The sequence below is a fragment of the Centruroides vittatus genome, unplaced genomic scaffold (assembly GCF_030686945.1).
Source record: "Centruroides vittatus isolate TY-2023 unplaced genomic scaffold, ASM3068694v2 scaffold_520, whole genome shotgun sequence".
NCBI classification, from domain to species: Eukaryota; Metazoa; Arthropoda; class Arachnida; order Scorpiones; family Buthidae; genus Centruroides; species Centruroides vittatus.
In genome coordinates this window covers 83,964-105,324 of record NW_027122712.1, presented here as the reverse complement: position 1 = coordinate 105,324, position 21,361 = coordinate 83,964, and the positions used below count along the sequence as shown (strand labels likewise).

Genomic DNA, 21,361 nt, shown 5'->3' with positions numbered 1-21,361 from the left:
CCAAAGTGAAAGCCACGTGACTTTTGGCACGTAAAATGTTACGGTTTACATTTACATCATTTTGTTATTCCAATTTGTAACACAGTGAGTTTTTTACGCAGAACCGGATAACTGAATCCCAGTTTATTAATAGTTAACCTGTATCACCTTATTATTTGATATTTCAAAATGATATTCAGACTTCCATTAATCTTTCAAGTTTGAAGTTTTTAAATACATTTTAACTTTTATTACACTAAATTAATACCTTATTGTTTATATTTTCCTTTGTTTATCATAATTATATTACAATTGATAAAGATTACAGCCCAGTTCAAGTACCAAAACTGTGGACCCAACATTGTTGAAGCCAGGAAGCAGTCACTAATAGATTATTGCTAGTATTTAATGTTAAAATTGATATTGAATTTGTAAATTGTGTTTAATAATTTAAATGTAAGTTTTTGGTATTCAAAACTGTTTTTCAGCTGTAGAAATATTAATTTTATGATTGCAATTGTTTTTGGCATTTACAACGTTATGGCTCTAACCCTGTTTTTAAACTTTTTTTGTTTCCTTACTATCATACTTAGGTGTTTGAAATTAAACCCAATGTTTTATTCCAAAGTGTAAATTGTTAAAATAATTTTTATAGCATTTGATTAAAGTTCGTTCATTAGAAAAAGTGTTTTTTCTCTCTCCTGAAAAGTTTGTTTTTGGCATTTACAACATTATGGCATTGCACGCTTCAATAATTACTTTACAGTAAAGGAAAAATTTCTACCATCAAACAGATGGTATCTCTATGGGTTCTGTAATAGGACCAAAGTTAGCCGAGATTTATATGTTGGATATAACCAAGGTTTTATCAATGTTTAACGGCATAAAGTTTTTGCAAGGTACGTCGATGACGTTTTCATTATATATGACAGTGCAGTAACAACGCATTTGCAAATTTTGGAGCAAGCTAATAAAATCAATTCAAATATTAAATTTACTCAGGAACATGAATTAAATAACCAGTTAAATTATTTAGACATAATTAAAAGATTAAAAGATCATTTAGAATATTGTAAATTTCAAAAACCATGTAATACAAAAAAGTTATTAATTTTAGATCGTACTGTCCTTTAAAACAAAAATATTATATATATTTAATGGAAATGACAAAGATTTTTTCTAGAATAACAAATATAGATGAAAGAAAGAAAGAAATTGGAGACACGCAGAAAATATATCCTAAATGAACACCCAAAGAGATTATTCAATGACTGGTACAAAAGATATTAAAAAAATAGATATAAAGTTAAACAATATCAAGGAATAAAACAGTACGTATCATTTCCATACATAAAAGGTATTTATGAAAAATATAATAAATTTTTTAACCAAAAATTAATCAGATTAGCTCCATCTCAAAATAACAGGTTATCAAATATGATGATTATAAGAAGCACTAAAAAAGATGTATTAGAAGAAGGTGTCATTTATCGAATAGAATGTACTGTACATGCACATGCAACAACCCTAGTTTTTACATTGGTGATATGAAACAAAGGCTGAAGATTAGATTATCAGAACATCTAGATGCTGTAAGGTTGAAAATTAGTAGTTCTATCTTCCAACACCGTAATAATTGTCAAATTAATACTAACAAATTGTTTTTTTCTTTAAAGATAATTTTTAATGTAAAACAAAGTAAAAGAACATTTTGCTATAATTATGCAAGACAACAATGTAAATTTGAATACGGATTTGAATGTTAACAGCAGAATGCTGGGAATTCTTTGTAAATTATGTAAGTGGTTTCTCTTAAGTTTTTGTCGGAGCATGAACTGTGTACGATTGGACCTACTGAAGAGGCCTTCCATAGGTGAAATGCATTTAGGAAGTTTATTAATGTAAATAAAAGTTTTCTTTGCAAGTTGATCTCCTTTTTACCCTTTTTTAACTTTGTATCAACAATGAATAAAACAGAATTAATGTTTTAAAGAATTTTTTTGAAGTTATAAGACAGACATGGGCAAATGCAGCTCTTGCTGAAAGTGTTAATTTCTGCTTATTATTATTATTATTATTATTATTATTTTTACAATTTTATTTCCACAATTTTGTGAAAATATGTAATTAAATCCATACTCCCTTCGTTTAACCTTTGTATCCGGTACTTCTTTACCGTCCAAAACAAATGTTTTCGGCCTCCCTCGAGGTCTGCTTCAGGTTACTCGAACAAAAGAACCAATTAGAGCCGGATTCCAAATTATTTGAATTAATTTCTCGAGGAACTTTTAAAATATATTCGAATATAATTTTGACTATACGCGTGCGCTATGAAGCGTTGTCGTTTTCGTATTCTTCACATACGTAACGCCACGCGTATGACAGAGCGTTGACGTCAGAGCCTTATCACCCTATGCCACCGATCCAGAAATTCACGCGGACCTGAACAACGCCAGATTGATAAACTCAGCCTTTCAAACAGATGACATCAGGGCCCTCGAAGCCCTAGAAATATACAGGGCCGGCCGTGCAGGGAAATGCATAAACTCTAAAGACGGCAACGCTCTGTCATACGCGTGGCGTTACGTATGTGAAGAATACGAAAACAACGCTTCATAGCGCACGCGTATAGTCAAAATTATATTCGAATATATTTTAAAAGTTCCTCGAGAAATTAATTCAAATAATTTGGAATCCGGCTCTAATTGGTTCTTTTGTTCGAGTAACCTGAAGCAGACCTCGAGGGAGGCCGAAAACGTTTGTTTTGGACGGTAAAGAAGTACCGGATACAAAGGTTAAACGAAGAGAGTACGGATTAAATTAACCGGTATTAAGGACTAGTAGATTGTGGATAATATGTAATTATATATATATGTAATATTTAGTAATTTATTTCGCAAGTTGGTGCAATAAATTAAATTGACATTTCAAATCTATTCTTTTAAAACAAGTTCTTGGCCCGATGGGGGACACTCTATCCTTCCCTGCCTTACCATACTATCTGCCATGACAGTACAGAACTGCGGCTCCCATGAATTTTGCAAAACCTACATTTCGGCTCCTACTGAACTCTTGCTTGCCCACCTCCCTGATATATAACAATACCAAATTTTTGTTAAGAACTAAAAAGAATGCTAGCGATAATTGTTAACTGTAATCAACAGTTTCTAATTTGTTAAATAATTAAAATTCTAATATTTTTATTCATCTTTAAAACAGTCTGCATTATTCTTACCTAATGTGCAGAAAGTTTCTATGATAACATTAGAATTTTAGCCTGTTAATGCATATGATATATATCTAACAAAAATTTAAGAATCATTGTTATATAATAATTATCTAAAACATAAGTAATCTTGTATTTAAAAAACGTTGAAATATATGAATATTAATTAATAGCAAAACTTAATCTGTATTTTGTTTAATATATTTGGAATATAAATGCCCATTAGTTATTTGATTTCATGTACCCTATATAAATTTTAATTTTCAAATATGATTATTAGTAAAAAAAGGTCTTCCAAATGAATGTTACCATTTTAAATTATTATAATTACATGGATTATCAGAGAAGTATGCGATGTATACCAATCGACAGAGTAACTGCCTGAGTTTCATCTCCCATCTGTATTCAAACATCTTGTCATCTACCACCTCTAGAAAGCACCATAAATGAAAATGGCGACTCCACAATAGAAAAAGTGTTTTGTCTTCTGCAGTTTGCAAAGCTGGAATCACTTATTGTGCAACATGTAATCTGCAAGAGCTGTATAATTGTGGCTGCTGTGGAAGGAGTGATAATAGATCTTGCTATAGCATAAGAATTTGAGTATCGGTTGAATGTGTGCCATGTGATGTGGCACACATCTGATACTCAAATTTCTCAATTATGCACCTCAGACGCATACATTGAGAAATTTTAATGGGCAAATGTAAAACTGATAATTTTCCAATGATTTAATGTACAATACATTACAACATTCTCAGATAATAATTAGCATAATTACAACCATTTCAAATGGCAGAATTTTTTTTGGAAGACCCTGTCTATATGTACCGGTATATTGTATAAATTTAAAGATACCTTTCTGAATCAAAAATTTAGGTATTTACAAACTAAAAATGAACAACTTTAATGTATTATCATCAACTTTTTGAAAACAAAAATTGGTATTAACATATTTTTATCATCATTAATTTATATTGATATTGAGGTTGAAAATGTAAAAAGAAGCCAAGCTGTGATTGATTTGAACTGTTGTAACAAAAGAAGAATTGAATACCTTGTGCATTTTTTGCAATATTTAATAGATGAACCAGACTTATAACAATAAATGCATGTTGACAAAAGCACATAAAGCAGTGATTCCCAAACTCTTTCAAGTCACTGCCATCTTGGTTCCAAAAACTTATATCCAAAGCTCCCTAACCCATTTTCCCTTTTGTGACACATCTTGGAAATATTCTTAGAAAAACTTTTCTATGAACCTCACACTTTGTGTCTTTACCATACACTGTTCTGCACATCTGGAAACCATTAAATGCAATGTTTCTTCTTACCCATTTTAATAGAGGAAAGGGAAAGGTTTTTCAGTGACCCAACCCTCACCTATGGTCACTAGCCTTCTCCAGCACCCCCTACCACCCACTTACTTCTTTTTGTTCCCTATATTTACTCACTGCCCACAGGGGGATGTTAGCACCTACTTTGGGAACCACTGATGTAGAGATTCAGGATGTTTTGATAACAAAATTTAAAATTACAGACTAATTCAAAATGGTTTTAATAACAAGCATTTGTGTTACAGCAATAAGAATTTCAAAATTCACACTTGCCCATTGTTTACAGTACATCTTACTATAATTAAACAAAAGTGGGAAAAAAATCATGAATTTACAATTTTTAAATTAAAGTCTATTAGGTTAAAGGATTTATATTTTTTTTTGATTTTGCAATAAAACATTCACTGGGCAGTAGCTGCTGGTTGTATATCTTTTAGATAGGTGTAATTGTAATGGCAGTTTTAAATTTAGACCATTAAATTTTAATGGTCATTATTTACAAGGTTTTAATACTACTATGCTTAACACTTGCAAAGTAAAATATATATACATATTGAAAAAATTTTTTATCTTACATAATTATTTAAATCTTGACTATAACAATTCATAGATTTTATGGTTTCATTTTAACAATCAGTATATTACAATTTTTTTTAACATACTTCTATTTTTTTTGTTTAATTTTTATATTATATAAAATTTTTTATATAAATTATTATAAATTTAACATTTAAACATGCCTTCTAAAATCAATTTTTTAGGGGGGATTTTATGGCACAAACCAATAAAAAATTTTTTATTGCATTTTTCATTGTCTATAGAAGTATATATTATGTGATAACTGTAGGGCCTGTTCTTCCTGTTAATTCTTGTAATTTTGATATGCTAAGAGCTATTTTTATAAGTGGTTTCAGTAATTCCTAAAAATTGAGAGAAAGAACAAATTACAATTTACAAACTATTTTTTAAATTACGTAAGAATTAAAAACAATTATATTACCTGAGCACTTAACTTGTGTTTGGTTAAATCAGACTCGTGCGAATCTACGTACATACGAATAGTAGCACCGCTACTACCTGTTCCACTGAGACGAAATACAATTCTAGATCCATCTGTGAATATAATTCTTATACCCTGTCATAAAAATTTTTTATTATTTATAAATATGTTCAAATTGTTATACATTGAGAATCTACAAATAATTATTTTTTAGGTACCTGGTTTTTAGTCACTGACCCATCTATTGGATCTTTATATTCAAAATCATCCACTTTTTGAACAGTGTAAGATTTTCCCTCTTCTGTAAAAGTTTTCCCATTCAGGCTTCCATCTTTCACATATTCTTGAAGCAGACTGATCATTTTGTTGCTTGGTTCTGTTTCACAATCTTCATAGTCATATCTAATTTAAAATAAAATTAAAATATTTTTAGAATTTTTTACTAGATTTCAATGTAATTGTATAGCAATTCTAACATTAAAAATTAGTAAATTAAAATGTTTCTTAAAAAAAAAAACTATAAAAATTATACATGAAGTATATTAACCAAATAAATATCAACTAACTAACTTATTTTTTGAATTGGTAACATTTTTTTGCAAAACTTGCCTTGTAAAAAACGTTCTTCCATATTTTGACCAATGATCACTGCACATTTGTTCCACACTTTGTTTTCGATCTGCTAGAACTGATAACCAAGCAAGAGCAGCCCAACAACCATCTTTTTCTCTAAATTGTCAAAATTAAATATATTTAGGCAAAATAAATTTAAAATTAAATATTAAAAAGAGATTAATTCTTTACCTGATGTGATCAGAACCAGTCCCAAAACTTTCTTCTCCACAAATTGAAATTCTTCCTGCATCAAGTAAATTACCAAAAAATTTCCATCCTGTGGGTGTTTCAAAGCATTCTTTTCCTGTTTTCGTAGCAACTCTATAAGAATGCATTTTATATTTTAATATTACATACATAAAAATACAATTTAAGTAATATGCAACCTACTTGTCAACTGCTCCAGCTGTTGGCATACTACGAGCATATCCTTTCACACCTGTCTTTTGAAAATAGGGAATGCAATCCAAATTAGCAGAAAGTACTGCTAGAGAATCTGATGGAGTTACAAAAAATGCCTTGTGACCTAAAATCATGTTGCGATCCTAAAGAAAGGAAAGAAAAAATAGAAAAAGTTTAATGATCCAAGATTGTACAGCACGCCGATTGTTTAATACGAGATAATTCTTGTCATACAGGCATTAGATTACAAACAAATGTCGCTATAATATAAAAAAGAATATTAACCACATTTATTGACCTGAAGAAGACGAAAATAATCTTGTCGAAAGTGCTTGTAAATATAGTGACATTTGTTTGTAATCTAATGCCTGTATGACAAGAATTCTCTTGTGATCAAAAAGTTATTTATTAACTGAAAATAAAGTAAAATAAATTTAAACTTACTCCGTCACCATCAAATGCTGCACCAAAACAATAATCACCAGTTGCCATGGCATCTACCAAATCTTTTGCATAAGTTAAATTAGGATCAGGATGTCTACCTCCAAAATCTTCTAATGGAATACAATTAACAACACTGCTCTTGGGAGCACCCAATTCATCACAAAATACTCTTTTTGCATAAGGTCCCATTACTATATAATTAAGTTATTAAAATAACTTATAACTTAATAAATATTCAAAAATTATTATAGCTGAATTTACCTCCATTTAATGAATTTATGAGTATAGGAAATGGTTTCCCACCACAGCCTGAAGCTAAATATTCTTTAATTTTTGGAAAATCAAAAATTTCTTTCATTAAATTAAGATAATCCTGAACAGAGTCTACAACCTCAACTGTAAAAGTAGAGCCATCCACTTCAAAGTTTTCTTCACTTAGTTTAGTTATATCAACTTTTAATTCTGGGCAAATTTTATATTCCTTGATTTCTTTGCTTATTTCAAATATTTTAGAAGTTACACCAGTAGGTGCAGGTCCTAATCATAGTTAAATAATAATTATTGTAGATTACATAAAACTTTTATATCATTCAAATTTAGTCTAATCTATAAATAAATAAATAAATAATTAATACTTTATAAAATTAAAGAAATAAAACAAGCACTAGCCTCCATTGTCAATGTTAAATTTAATTCCAAAGTCAGCATCAGGACCTCCTGGATTATGACTTGCAGTAAGGATTATTCCACCATCAGCATTTCTCTTTCTAATTATGCAAGATGTTGCTGGAGTAGAAAGAATGCCATTTTGACCTATTATAAGCCTTTTAACCTAAAAATTAAGAATATACTTTTCGACTTGCGAACGACCAAAAATAATATACAAAGTTGTTATATTCAAAAACTACAACAGCAACTTTTGTATATAAAGTATTGTCATCATTTTAATTTTATGACGACAAAAATTATATTCAAAAGTTATATTTCTGACATTCGTACAATTAGCAATGCATAATAAATATATTAGGGTCCAAAAAGTTTGGTTCCAATATACCAAAATGTATAATAAAGCCTTATAGGTGATTGGAACTCATTACAAATAACTGATCAATTTAAAAATTTTTCAAATATCATTAACAACTTATTCTATTTTGATGCAGTTAGCAGCATATTGCACAGAATGTATAGCATCAACATTTAAATTAATCTCACTATCTGTAACTTTATTTATTGATATCATATATACAGTAAGTCCTCTACTTACGAACTTAATCCGTTCGTAGCTCGAAAAGACGATGTTTGGCGCAAAAACTCAAATACAACGTTGTTTTTACAATTATGTAATGTTTAGGCTCCTTGAATAATGTTGAATTAAGATTGTTAAAGGGAAGTATAAATTCAAATCAATCACATGTACAGTATATTATTTATTAAAATTACTCATTTAAAACAACTACAAATGTACATATTTATGTACTGTAAATGTTTTAATGTAAAACTTCAAAAATAAACTTGACTATACATAAAAAATAACTAACTGCACTTTAACCCGCCTCTGTCGGCTTTGTTCGTAAGTCAAATGTTCGTAAGTAGAGGACTGCCTGTAATTGAAAATAAGGGGAAATTGGATCACCCAATCGAACTTTAATTTTCATTGGGTTATGTAATTTATTATTTTTTTTTTTACGATCACTGTACAGGTACCCATTGATTAACACAGTTAACTGATCCCTCAATGCTGCCATTTATATCAAAATCATGTTAATCAAGTACAGTGATATCTTGATACTCAACCAATCAATCACTACCCACTAGAACAAATTTTCGGTTAATAACAAATATTTTTATTTTTAATAAAGTATTAGTGAATTTGCTATTTTTGTTTATTTGCCAAGAAAAACATCTGTTAAGTAAAAACAGCTATTAAAGCCACATTAATTAAAACTTCTGCCACATATATAAAGGGATTGCTGCAATTAATTTCACACATTAATCAAATCCTGCATTATGTAAGGTATATCTGTATAATTACCAAAAAGATTTTAACTTTATTAGGATTATATCATTGTAATTTTTTACATAAAAGATCAATTGAGATCTTATCAAATGCTTTTTCCAGATCTAACAATATATTATTTAGTTTTTGTCTTTTCTGCAATTGTATTATTAATCACTGATGTTAACATTAATAAAAAACTTGTTCTGTACCACTCTCGGTTAAAAAAGCAAATTGATAATTAGTTATTTTTACTAGTCCATGAATTAAGCGTTTTGCCTAAACTGATTTTAAATTTTTCTTAATGTAGATAGTAATGTCATTTGCCTATAATTTGATGGTGAAGTTGAATCACCTTTTACTTTCCCAGTTGTTATAACACAAGAAAATATTGTAATCAAATCACGTCAAATTTGATCCTACAGGTTTTCTGCAAATCTCATTGTCTTGAGACCCCATGAACAAAATTCCAGCAATGAGTTGCTTAACTTTCATGGCTACATTTAAAACTGCATGTGTGGTGCCATCTATTACGATATTTTATTATTAAAAACTTTTTATATTTTTAACTATTATAAAATGGCAGAGTTAATTTTAAGGGTAGCAATGGGTTTTTATAAAAAAATTGTAAATGCTAAAAACAAGTAAATGATCATTAAGTCTGATCCTACTCAAGATATGACACATGACCCTCTTCCCTCTCCACCCCATTGACCTTTAATCATCAAAATTTAATAGCATCTATCCCCCTAATACACAAATCTCTTCACAAAATTTCAGAAATTTTCGACAAAAAGCGCAGGAGTTAAGCTTAAAAGAGGGTGAACAAAATCTTGCCCCATACTTACAGTATACAGAAACCCCCAAAATTTTTTGCATTTCTACACTTTACGGTCCGAGTCCAAAACTGTAAAAATCTTGGAGAGTCATTTTTTGACAATTACTATACTTTCCCTCTGTTATAATATAACAGAGCCAGGAAAGTAAAAAGGGAAGGAAAAACGTTCCATAGATGTGAGAATGTGTTGTTGACTATTTTGTTTAAAATCTCAGAATGGAGTAATAATTAAGAAATAAAATCTGGCAGAGTAACTTGTAATTTCAGGAAATTGATTGATTAAATTCATGCTATTAAATTTTGGACTCCTTCATGACTCCTTTCTCTCCACTTCCTCGAGTTCTCTTCAGAACTCAAGGAAGTGGAGAGAGAGGAGTCATGAATCATATCTTGGCTGGGATAAGACTAGGGTTTCTCAAACGGGATTCCGGTTGTTTTTTAACCCGCAAAATCCCGTAAATTTCTTAAAAATTCACTTTTTTCTTATTTTGGGTTAAGGTTGACGAAATTTTGCAAATAGAAAGTACAACTCAAACTGTCAGAATACATTTGCATTTATTAATTTTAAACCTACTTATTAGTTTTTCAAATTTTTGCTCGTTATGGCATGTCACAAATGGTCAACAATCAATATGTAGCTTATTTGTGGCAGGACTCCGAAAATTCTTTACTTGTCAGAACCTGCATTATCTGGAATAATTGTGCTTATGCTAATTGTGCTGACTTAATTTTTAACCATGCCCAGTAACTTCAATAATTGCATGATGCCAGGTTGTGCAAATTGGGCAAGGATATAAACGAGTACAAAGTCTGCAAGTACGAAGTTTTTCTTCATAAACCTGATTATTAAAGACAAACAAACTGTCAAATTATTGGGCTTTATAGCCCAATAATTCAACAGTTTGTTTGTCTTTAATAATCAGGTTTATGAAGAAAAACTTCGTACTTGCAGACTTTGTACTCGTTTATATCCTTGCCCAATTTGATGCTTGCATCAATTTGAAGCTTGATGTTTCTATTAAAGTAGCCCAGGTAGACAAATCAAGAATACTAGAGAGCAAAAGAAGTACTACAATCTCAAAAATGAAGCAGAAATCTTCCAGGCTACGGGTGAAAAAACACACATCTGTCTTCTCTTAAATGCATTAAAGACGGTTCCACCCACATGAATTTAATCGGAAAGGGTAGCAGGCTTTTCATTAGTTAAATAAGAACCAGATCGAGTGATTGGAGTATTGACCATCTTTGCTTTTTAAAATCTTATTATAAAAATTTACGATAATATTTTGTATTGTGTTTTATTTAAAAAACAAAAATTACTTTTTAAGTTAGAAGTTTGATGTAAGTTCATTTTATTCTTTAAATTTTCAACTCAATTCAAAGGCATTTTTGTTGTTGTATGCAGTTTCCAGCAAACTTTAATAAATTTTTTCTATTTGTGAAAATTTCTACGTAATTCAAAGGTAATTTTTAATATATATCTTACAAAGCATTATTAATATGAATTTGGAGGTTGCAGAATGTATTAAATTACTTTAAAAAATGAAAAATAATTATATCATTTGATTTCAAGATATTTTGTATATCTTGAAATCAAAAGCAAAAGCAAGGGACAAGCAAAAGACTGGGAAATGAGAAACACTAGATAAGACAATGAAAATTTCAGTCTTATCAGTTTTAATCTCTTTTAGAAACTCATCTCTACTCTCAAAATAAGCTTTTTGCCTTTTTATAATTAATATAAAAAATTTTTAATGATATCATATACAAATTATTAATTTCCCAGCTTTTACATAATAACATGAAAAAGTGTTCTCAGAAATTTTTCTAAAAAAGTTAGGGCAACAGCAAGATCTGCCGAAGGTTTAATATTTTTCGTATTTTAGTAATACACCTATCCCTCGATTTACACAGAAGATAGGTTCCTGAGAAAAACGTGTAAATCGAATTTGTATCTTTTTTAATGTAAAACCATGTAAATCGAAAAGTATGCAAAAAATGCATAATTTCGTTGTTTATTAATTATGAATTTTTTTCAATTTTTTGAAGGTACATAAATCAAACAAAAATATTGAAAGGCAAAAAAAAAACAATATATTCTTTTATTAATTAAATACAAAGTATACAGGAACAAAAAATAAAATCTGAAAGATTCATAAAAATGTAATGTAATTGTGTAATGTAATGTAAAAAATGTAATTAAAAATAATGTAATCATTTGTTACTTATGAATATGAAAAATTAAAATTTTCTGGTTTAAAACTATGTGCAATGAATGCAACTTCATGCGTATGGGGAGTACCCTATATCGGTTTATCAGTTACTATTTGACGGATTGAAATAAAACTGTCACCTAGTATCCTAAATATCAACTATAACATATAATTAAGGTGGATTGGAATATGGATGTAAATTAGAGTTAAAAATTGTTCCTTTTGATCATAGCCAGTTTATTTTCTACATTTATTTTTTAAACCGTGTAAAAGCGAAAACGTGTAAAAGAAGTACCGTGTAAAACGAGGGATAGGTGTACTTCCAATTAGTATTAAAAACATATCATAAATCTATATATTAAATTATTAAAATATTTAAAATTTTATTCATATACAGTAGCATTCACTTGTAACAAACCTGCTTATAACAAACCAATTTTAAAAGTATGAATGAAACACCCATAAGAGCAATTTTTTTTTTTCAGCTAGAACAAACCCATATATAATGAACTTCCAAACATAATGAATAATATTTGAATTTAAAAAAATGAAAGCTATCACTTATAACAGATTATGCATACAAAGAATATTCTCGAGTTATTACTAGGGATTTTAAATAAAAAAATTTTTCCTATAACATAATGGGAGCGACATGAATGGATTAAACAAAAGGTTCTATATTAGATCATGACCTAAAATGACCTAATATAGAAAATGTTGCTTAATTTGGGTATTTTTGCTTTTAATTAATTAATTTCAATGCACACATTTATTTACTTAATTTTTCATCACAAATTTAATTTCTATATTCTCTCTGTACCAGTTTTCTTACTTCACTAAGGTATTTTCTGAGGTTCATCTACTAGCTCATTAACAATGAACTTAGAAATTTACAATGTTGAGCATTTTTATTTGTTAATGCTGTAATTTTAATTTTAAGTGATAATTATCATCTGTTATTAACAGTTAAACGATTTTCAAAAGGTATTTTGTTGGATTTCCTGCCAATTTAACATTTGGAAATTGAAAGTATGCTTTTCATTGGCTAGAAAACTTTAACTGTAAATATAATATTTCAAATTTGAATTTCAAAACCAAACCATCACAAAATTTAAAATTTACACTGTTAATTTTAGAAAAAAATTCCATTAGCTGACATTGATTATAAAGAATAACAAACTGCACATAATCTTTAGGCATGTTGACCCTTGCCATTTGCTAAGTCAAAATTACAAAGTACTGTCCTTTGAAATATGACAACTCTAATTTGCTAATCAGTGTAAACAGAAACATAAGCCATTTATGTTACAGACTAAATATGAAATTATTTAAAGGTTGAAAAACAGTGTAAAGCAAAGCAAATTATGTAAAGAAACAAATATAACTAAATCAACAATTGCTATCATTTAAAAGGAAAAAGAAAATACTTGCAAGTTTTGAACATGATATCCAATGGTAAAAAGCTTAGAAAATCAGCATATGATGAATTAAATCAAGTATTGTTAAAACTGCTTTCTCAACAGAGACTTAACAACAACTATTAGTGGTACTATATTTGCTACATTTCAGTCAAAAGCAGAAGAATTTGGAAGCAAGTTGAGTTTAAATGCAGTAGAAGTTGGATTGAGAGATTTAAACAAAAACATTATTGGAAGCTGAAAAATTGTTGGAGAAGCAACTGCAGTAAACATGGACATGGTAGAAGACTGGTTGCAAAATAAGTGGCCCAAAATTAGAGAAAATTTCCAAGATACTGATATCTTTAATGCAGATGAAACAAGGCTTTTTTTATAAGCTCACACCAAATAGGATGCTAAAATTCAAAAAAAGAAAGCTGTGCAGGAGAAAAATTATCTAAAGAAAGAATTACTTTTCTACTAGCAGCAAATCTTATGGAAACAGAAAAGAGAAAACTGTTAGTAATCAGTAAATCAAAAAATCCAAGATGTTTCAAAAATCTATAGCTATCGGTAAACTACAAATCTAACTGAAGAGCTTGGATGACCTCTGACATTTTCTGTGGAAAACTGCAAGAATGAGATGATGAACTGAGAACAAATGAAAAATTTTATTATTGATTGACAACTACCTGGTGCATCCCAACATCAAGAATTTATGTCGCATTACATTGGTGTTCGTGTTGCCCAACCCAAGTTCCAAACCACATCCTTTACACAAGGAGTTATACACAGTTTAAAGAGCAGCTATCGGCAAATTCTCCTTTCAAAAATGGTAACTTCTATAGATAATAGCAAAGAATTGTTTTCTATAAAACTTGATGCAATAAACTCTGTCCATATGACATGGCAAATTATATCAATGCAAACAATAGCAAATTGTTTTTGACATGCTGGCTTTCCACAAACTAATGGAAAAAGAGTTCAATTTAGATGATGACATTCCAATCAACAAACTTTTTAAAAGTAAACTTACAACTGAAAATGTGTTCAAAATGTGTTGTTCTGCAGTTACTAGATAGATGCATTTTCTGACTACAATTTTGAAGAATATGCCAGATTGATAATAGTGTTATTTGTTGGAAACTTTTGACAAATGATATGATATAGCTTCAGTGTCTTCCAAAAATAATGAAGTTAGCAAGGATGAAGATGACGCAATACACAGATTGTGTTGACATTTCGATAACACCAATTTCTGAAGTTTTGCAAAACACTATTGTTATTCAAGTGTTTTTACATATAATACTCCACAAAATATTTTAAATAGTTTTGCTGAGATGACTATATTACAGAATGCTATGCAATTAGCAAAAATCGACAAACAAAAATAACAGTTTTTTAAGTAACCATGCACATTTATATTGATGTTTTAATGGGCAACATCCTATGTAATAATTTGTTACATTTTATCTTTGAGACATTAAACTTTAGTTTTCCAAAGTTAGATTATGTTTTATTTCTTATCCAATGTAACGAACATTGCGTATAATGAACCAGTTCTGATGATCTGTACAGGTTCTTCGTAAGCAGACACTACTGAATAATTTTTAAAATTATTTTAATATAACCAATTCTGATGTTCTTAAATAAGAAGAATTTGTTATTTTACATAGATTTTCTTAGATAATTAAAAATTTAGATTAGAAATTTAAATTAGATAATTTAAAAACTATCCTGTTTTATTTCTGACGTAAAATAAAATTTTTAAAAATTCATTAATATAATTTGCTCTAATCTATTTTAATTTAAAATTAGGAAAATAAATTAGATCATAATCTGTAATAATTACATAAAACAATTAAAGTCATTATTTTAATTATTACTTTGGTATTTTGTGAATTTTCCAAATTACCTTTTTCGTTACAGTCTTAGTTCAAATTTGATTTATTGCTAAAACTCCGAGCGAACACATTTATAAACATTAATTTACAAGTAAATAATAAAATTTAATTAATTTGTTAATATTTTAAATATAAAAATTCATAAGAAAAAAATATATATTTCTCAATTTCAAATCAGAATTGGAGAATTTATAGTTTCAAAATATTATGATTACAAATTTATTCTTTTATGTTATGTAATAAAGTTTGTGTAATACTTGTTATATATCAATTTCAGAATGTAATTTTGAATTGGAAATAATAATATTAATATATAATTATTTCTAATTATTAATTAATTAATATATTTTTAAAAAACTTTATTCAAATTATTTTGGAAGTTTTTGAAAAGATCAGAAATCAGAAATCTTACTAAAATAAATTTTATATATATCTTCTAGTGCAAATATTCAAGATAATTTACAAAATAGAAATTAAAAATTTTAATAGATCCATATTCTAAAATTAAAAAAATTAAACAACTTTAGAACTAAATTGATAAATATAAGTATATTCATCCTCTCTAGATTTTTAAACCTTGAACTTTCTACTTTTTTATGCTGATAAGAATAAACCACTTTAAAAAAATATATTAAATAATTGTAATTTAATTTAATTGTAGTTTTTCCAACTTAACATGCTAACAAACAATAAGTAAGAATAATAATGAAGGAATTCATAAAACAAGGACAACATATAAATTGTATTTTAAAGCTTTTTATAAAATTTAAAATTAAATATTTACTTCTCTCACTTATAAGTTTCTTTATACTATGTACTGTACCTGTACATATATATATTATATACATACATATTATATATATATATAATCATATATATTATAGTAATAAGAGACAATATATATGTATGTCTCTTATTACTAGAAAAGACAATTTTTTACTTATAAATTCTATAACAGTTTATAATGATCCCAATTTCATATAACTTCTGGTTTGACTTCATATTATCTTAACTATGAGAGATTAAAAAACTATCAGGCTTTTAATAATTGAAAACTGTTTTAAAATAATTTTAATTTCTGAAAGTAAGTTTTATAATCATTTTTAATAACTATAAACAACCAGCATAAAGGATATCTGAAAAATCTGGGTACACATAACTTAATGTCTGAACAGTTTATGGCAGGCCAAAACAAACAACAGAATATTATGATGTGTGTCAGATCCAATAGTGAACATAAAGCTGATCTCAAAGGACATTTTCAAGGTCATTCAAAAAGATCTTTAAAACAGCGCATCCCAAAATGTTAATTAGAAAGTTGTAGGATATACAAAAATTAGTAAGAATCCACTTTTGTTTGGTACATAAACAAAGATAAAAAAACAAGCAAAATATTGTTTATGTCATGCAGTGAAGCACCTGCATTAACATTTCAATTCAGACAAAACAATGAATAGAAAAAGAAATTCACAAACAAAATATAAACAACAAATAACTAATACAAAATGTTTTTAATCATTTTTTAATGCTTAATAAGTAAGTGTTATAATTTTTATGATAGGATGTGATGATAACATAATTTGAAATACACTGAAATACAGATTATTTGCATAAAAGTTGTAAGAAACTGTAAATCAATTTGGGTTTACCTTACAATAAGTGAAATGGCAAATTGCACACATGATTGATATGGTGTTTTGTTATGGGGCTAGTGGAGAAAACTATCATGCATGCTGTAGCAAGTCTGTATAGGAAAAAAATTCCCTAATCATAGACATCCATCACCATCAACATTACATCACATTATTCAACAGTTTCACAATGCAGGCACTGTCCAAAACATTTTTGTCCAGGTAAGCCAAGTGCTGCAACTGACAATGACAATCAGACATTGGTTCTGGCAGCAGTTGTAGCAAATCTCTATACAAGTACACGTGCAATCACTGAGCACATTCGCTCCACAAAATGCTCTGTAGAGAGAATTCTACAGAGGTAGAAATTTCATCCTTATCACATGCACTCATCAAGTGTTTCTGCAAGCAAACTTTCAGAAGCACTTGGAATTCAGCAACTGGCTTGTATCAAAAGCTGATGATCTAGAATTCATATATGTATGAATCACAATTTTTCTGTAATGGAACCCTCAACACACACAATTGTCAATATTGCACAATCACAATCCCTATCAGATTTGGCAGACATCATTTCAAGTAAATTGGTGAGGGCCTACAACAACCAACTTCTTGGCCCTGGGTATTTTACCATGGCACCCACACCTTCAATACCAGCAGTACTGTGAAATGCTTTTGAAGAAGTTGTTGGAAATTTTACTGATAGCTTTTCAACAGCAGAACTTCAGCAAATATGGTTCCAGCTCGGTGGTGCTCGGCCACACACTGCACAAATTACTGGGATTGTTTGGAATGTTTAAAACCTGTTTAAAACAGAAACCAGCCAAGCCAGAGGAAATACTCAGTACCTTGCAATTTCAGTTTACACAGGTTTTACTGTAATTAACTAATCGTTGTCACTAACCCTATAGTGACAATAAATAGTTAGAAAGATTAGAAATGAATAGAAGCAAACAATAATATACTACAACAATAATAATTATTTAGTAATGAGTACAGTAAGACCCCGCTTAACGCTGCCTCACTTAATGGTGATTCAACATAACGTGATCTGCTCGAAGCCTAAAAAAGCTCAAAATTTACGCTGATTTAAATTATCGTGGCATTTCATTGATTCATACATAATACAATTATTTACGAACATGAACCAATCAGCAAAAGGTGGAAAAAAGGTGTACTTTCTTTAAATCTATGTTTAGTGCAATTTTGGAAAAAATATAACATCATGGATGCCATAGGAAATATCGACTTCGCTTGACAAGAATTAACTCATATTGCAAAAACCAACCTTACCAACATCAACATTCAAGAACTGGCAGAAGAAGGAATTCATGTAGAACTGGAAAATAGAAATTCTGAAAATGAAGAACCCAAAAAATTCCTCTACAGATTTCCTTATTAAAATTTTGGTAACGATAACCCAAAATCGTGATCAAATTGTAGCAAATAATCCAGATTTTGAAGGAGTGCAAAAGCAAAATGAGGAGTTTTGAATGCGATCTTCTGCTACCAACATTTGCTTAAAGAAAGAAAAAAGCAACAAATAAAAGTTCATGACTTTATTGCAAAAAAAAAAAAATAATAAAACAAATTTCAGAAAAGTCAGGACCTTCATCACAAAAAATGTACTTTACATTTCTGTGTGCATATGTTTGTGTTATTTAACATATATTATTATACAAATTAATATAAAAATAACTTAAAATTAAGGTAAAATTTGTTTATTTTTGGTTGCATGTTCCCCTATCCCTATTTACTCTATGTTAAAATGACCTCGTCTAGCACTTTGTTGTCTAGGAATGCATCCCCCTGCATTAAGTAAAATGTTCACTGGTTGCTCATAACATCTGTCATTTATGACATCAGAGAGCTAGAAAGTCCTTCCTTAATCTTGAGAAAGAAATTAGATAGATGGACGTCGAGAGCAGATGTAGAAAGCTTAGGGGAAGAAGGCCCAGGAAGAAGCCCATTATTAACTATATACTAACTTCCAGGTTGGATTTGAAGTCGCATTACTTCAATTCAAAATTTCTCCCGAACAGAGTTAGATAGCAATAGAGTCATGCTGATCATCTAACAGGAAAATTATAATGTACAGGGACAAGACACTGCTAAAAGAATTGAGAACATTGTGTTGAAAAATTAAATACTTATAGACTTTTCACAGGGTAACACTTTCGATTCCATGCATTAAGGTGCTATACGCTACCTGTCTCAGTAACGATATAGCACAAAAGAGACATGCTATATCATTGCTGCAGTAATTAAGTGAATATAATATACATTTTTAAAAATTACATCCTTTATAAGAATTATATTTAGTTTATTATTTTATGCTAATAGATGATGCTACATGTAACTGAGCAAATCAAATGTAGATAGAAATTAATTGATTTAGAGAAATCCAATAGATATTTTGGGGTGGGATGTACAACATTACCTACATTTGAAGTACATAAACCTAACTGCTGAGTTTCATAGCAATTGGTCAAATGGCCTAGGAATGTAAACAAACAAAACATCCTCATTTATATATATATTAGATGACATTTAATCATTTCATGCATCTTATTCCAGCTTAAAGCACAAATTTTCTCCCAGTAGCAGCTTTTAAAACTAAATTTTTGTTGTGAATTATTTCTGGATTATTAAATTAAAGAAATTATGTACTACATGGATCTGTCTTTTCAGAATCTTCAGGTTGAGTCAACTCAAAAATTCTGAAAGGTGAGTCAACATACATAATTTTTTCAAGTCCTTTAATTTAATAATCCAGATAAGAAAATTAATTTTTAAGAAAGTTATCACTGTTTTAAGAAAACTTACTGAAGAGATGTCTTGTCAATTAAAAAATATGCTCTATACTGATGAGAGAAAGAAAGTTCCCATAAAGCATCTATGTCATTAACCTTTCAGCAGTGGGATAGTCAGGTATGGTGCTATCCCTTAGTAGTGGAGAATATACCTGGAAAATTTTTAAAGTATTTTTTTCACGCGATTTTTCTCATTACCGTTTCGGAAAAAGATTTTGTAAACAGTTATGTTTACTAAAAGAAAAGTTGTTTTTTTATTGTTACATAATTCATTTTTTATATGAATTTTTTTTCACAGTAGTTTTTAGTTACTTTCTGGCGATATCCCCAAAAGAATTTAGCAGATATATACGTCCTTCACCACTGCCACACGATCGCCCTCGACATATATATACGTCCCTCACTGCTGAGTGGTTAATGAAATAAAAATGATCTCACAAGGCAAGCATTAGTGTGGATTAATGTTCCCTAAAGAAATAATTTGCAACATAGAAATTACAATTCAGTTCCAAAGTGCGAACATCCTAAAACTTTTTTTGGTTAACCCGACTACCCACGACACCAAAATTTCTCGTCGATCGAATAAGTAGTTTTGGCCGGTCATAGACCGTGCCAAATAGGCAAACTTATTTTATGCACCACCTGTATTTGTGAATTTGGTTAGCTACTACTTTGTACTGTTAACATAAATATTTCATAATTATTATATTTTATAAGCACTTAAAATGTAAGCTATATTGAAAAATCATTCCAAACAAGGTTTAAAATTATATATAGTCTGGAAATAATATATAAATTAGTATAATTTTAATATAAAACTATTCTCATAGATTTTAGTTGATATTTTTGGCCAAGTTTTTAATATGTATGTAAATTTACGTTATAAGATTTTCATTCCTCTATGAAAATCTTATAATTGTGATTTTAAGTAATTATAGATGATGGAATATAATTTCAACATAACAGCACAGTCAATATAATTACCTTATTGGCGGCAGAGATCTTGACAATCAAATCTACAGCTTCTTTTACATAGTATCTACCGTCTCCTCCAACAACTAGAGTACATCCAGTTAATTTGTCTCCCATGGCAGAGAGTGTAGCCTGCACGAAATTCTCCGTGTAGTTCTGCTTTTTAAATACATTGACTTTTTTCCTCAAACCGCTCGTTCCCGGCTTCTGATCGTCGTAGGAGTAGTAGCTACCGTAAGCGACTTCATCTTTCACCTTTCTGTACTTAAAAAAGCCAGCAAAGAGCGATTGCCCTTGTTGTGAAGGTCAGCTATCTCTGCATCTCTTTTACGTCTGCCCTGGAATAGAAAGACGCCCTCTACTGAATAAATCGATAAACAGCATTTTTCCAATTCGGACTCTTCTAAAATTAAATATTTCTAATGTATCTAAATAATATACAAAAATTGTTTATATTCATAAGTTTAACGCGTAATAAAGAGCGATTGTCTCATATATAATAATATATAATACATAAATACATTCTCCGTTCTTAAAATTCTAAAAACAAACTTAATTAATAGCGTATGGATTCTACGTAAGCCGAAATTATAA

General features: G+C 29.1%; 1 protein-coding gene across 1 annotated transcript; it reads right to left on the bottom strand.

Annotated features, from left to right (window-relative positions):
- Positions 1–4,747: 4,747 nt before the first annotated feature.
- On the bottom strand, positions 4,748–21,100 carry Pgm1 (phosphoglucose mutase 1). The gene is given in 11 exon segments (XM_067287552.1): positions 4,748–5,462; positions 5,543–5,677; positions 5,761–5,944; positions 6,152–6,271; positions 6,347–6,478; positions 6,548–6,702; positions 7,004–7,194; positions 7,265–7,540; positions 7,673–7,835; positions 20,780–20,985; positions 20,988–21,100. Coding segments are annotated over 11 exon segments (1,680 nt in total). The 5' UTR covers positions 21,016–21,100; the 3' UTR covers positions 4,748–5,372.
- Positions 21,101–21,361: the final 261 nt, after the last annotated feature.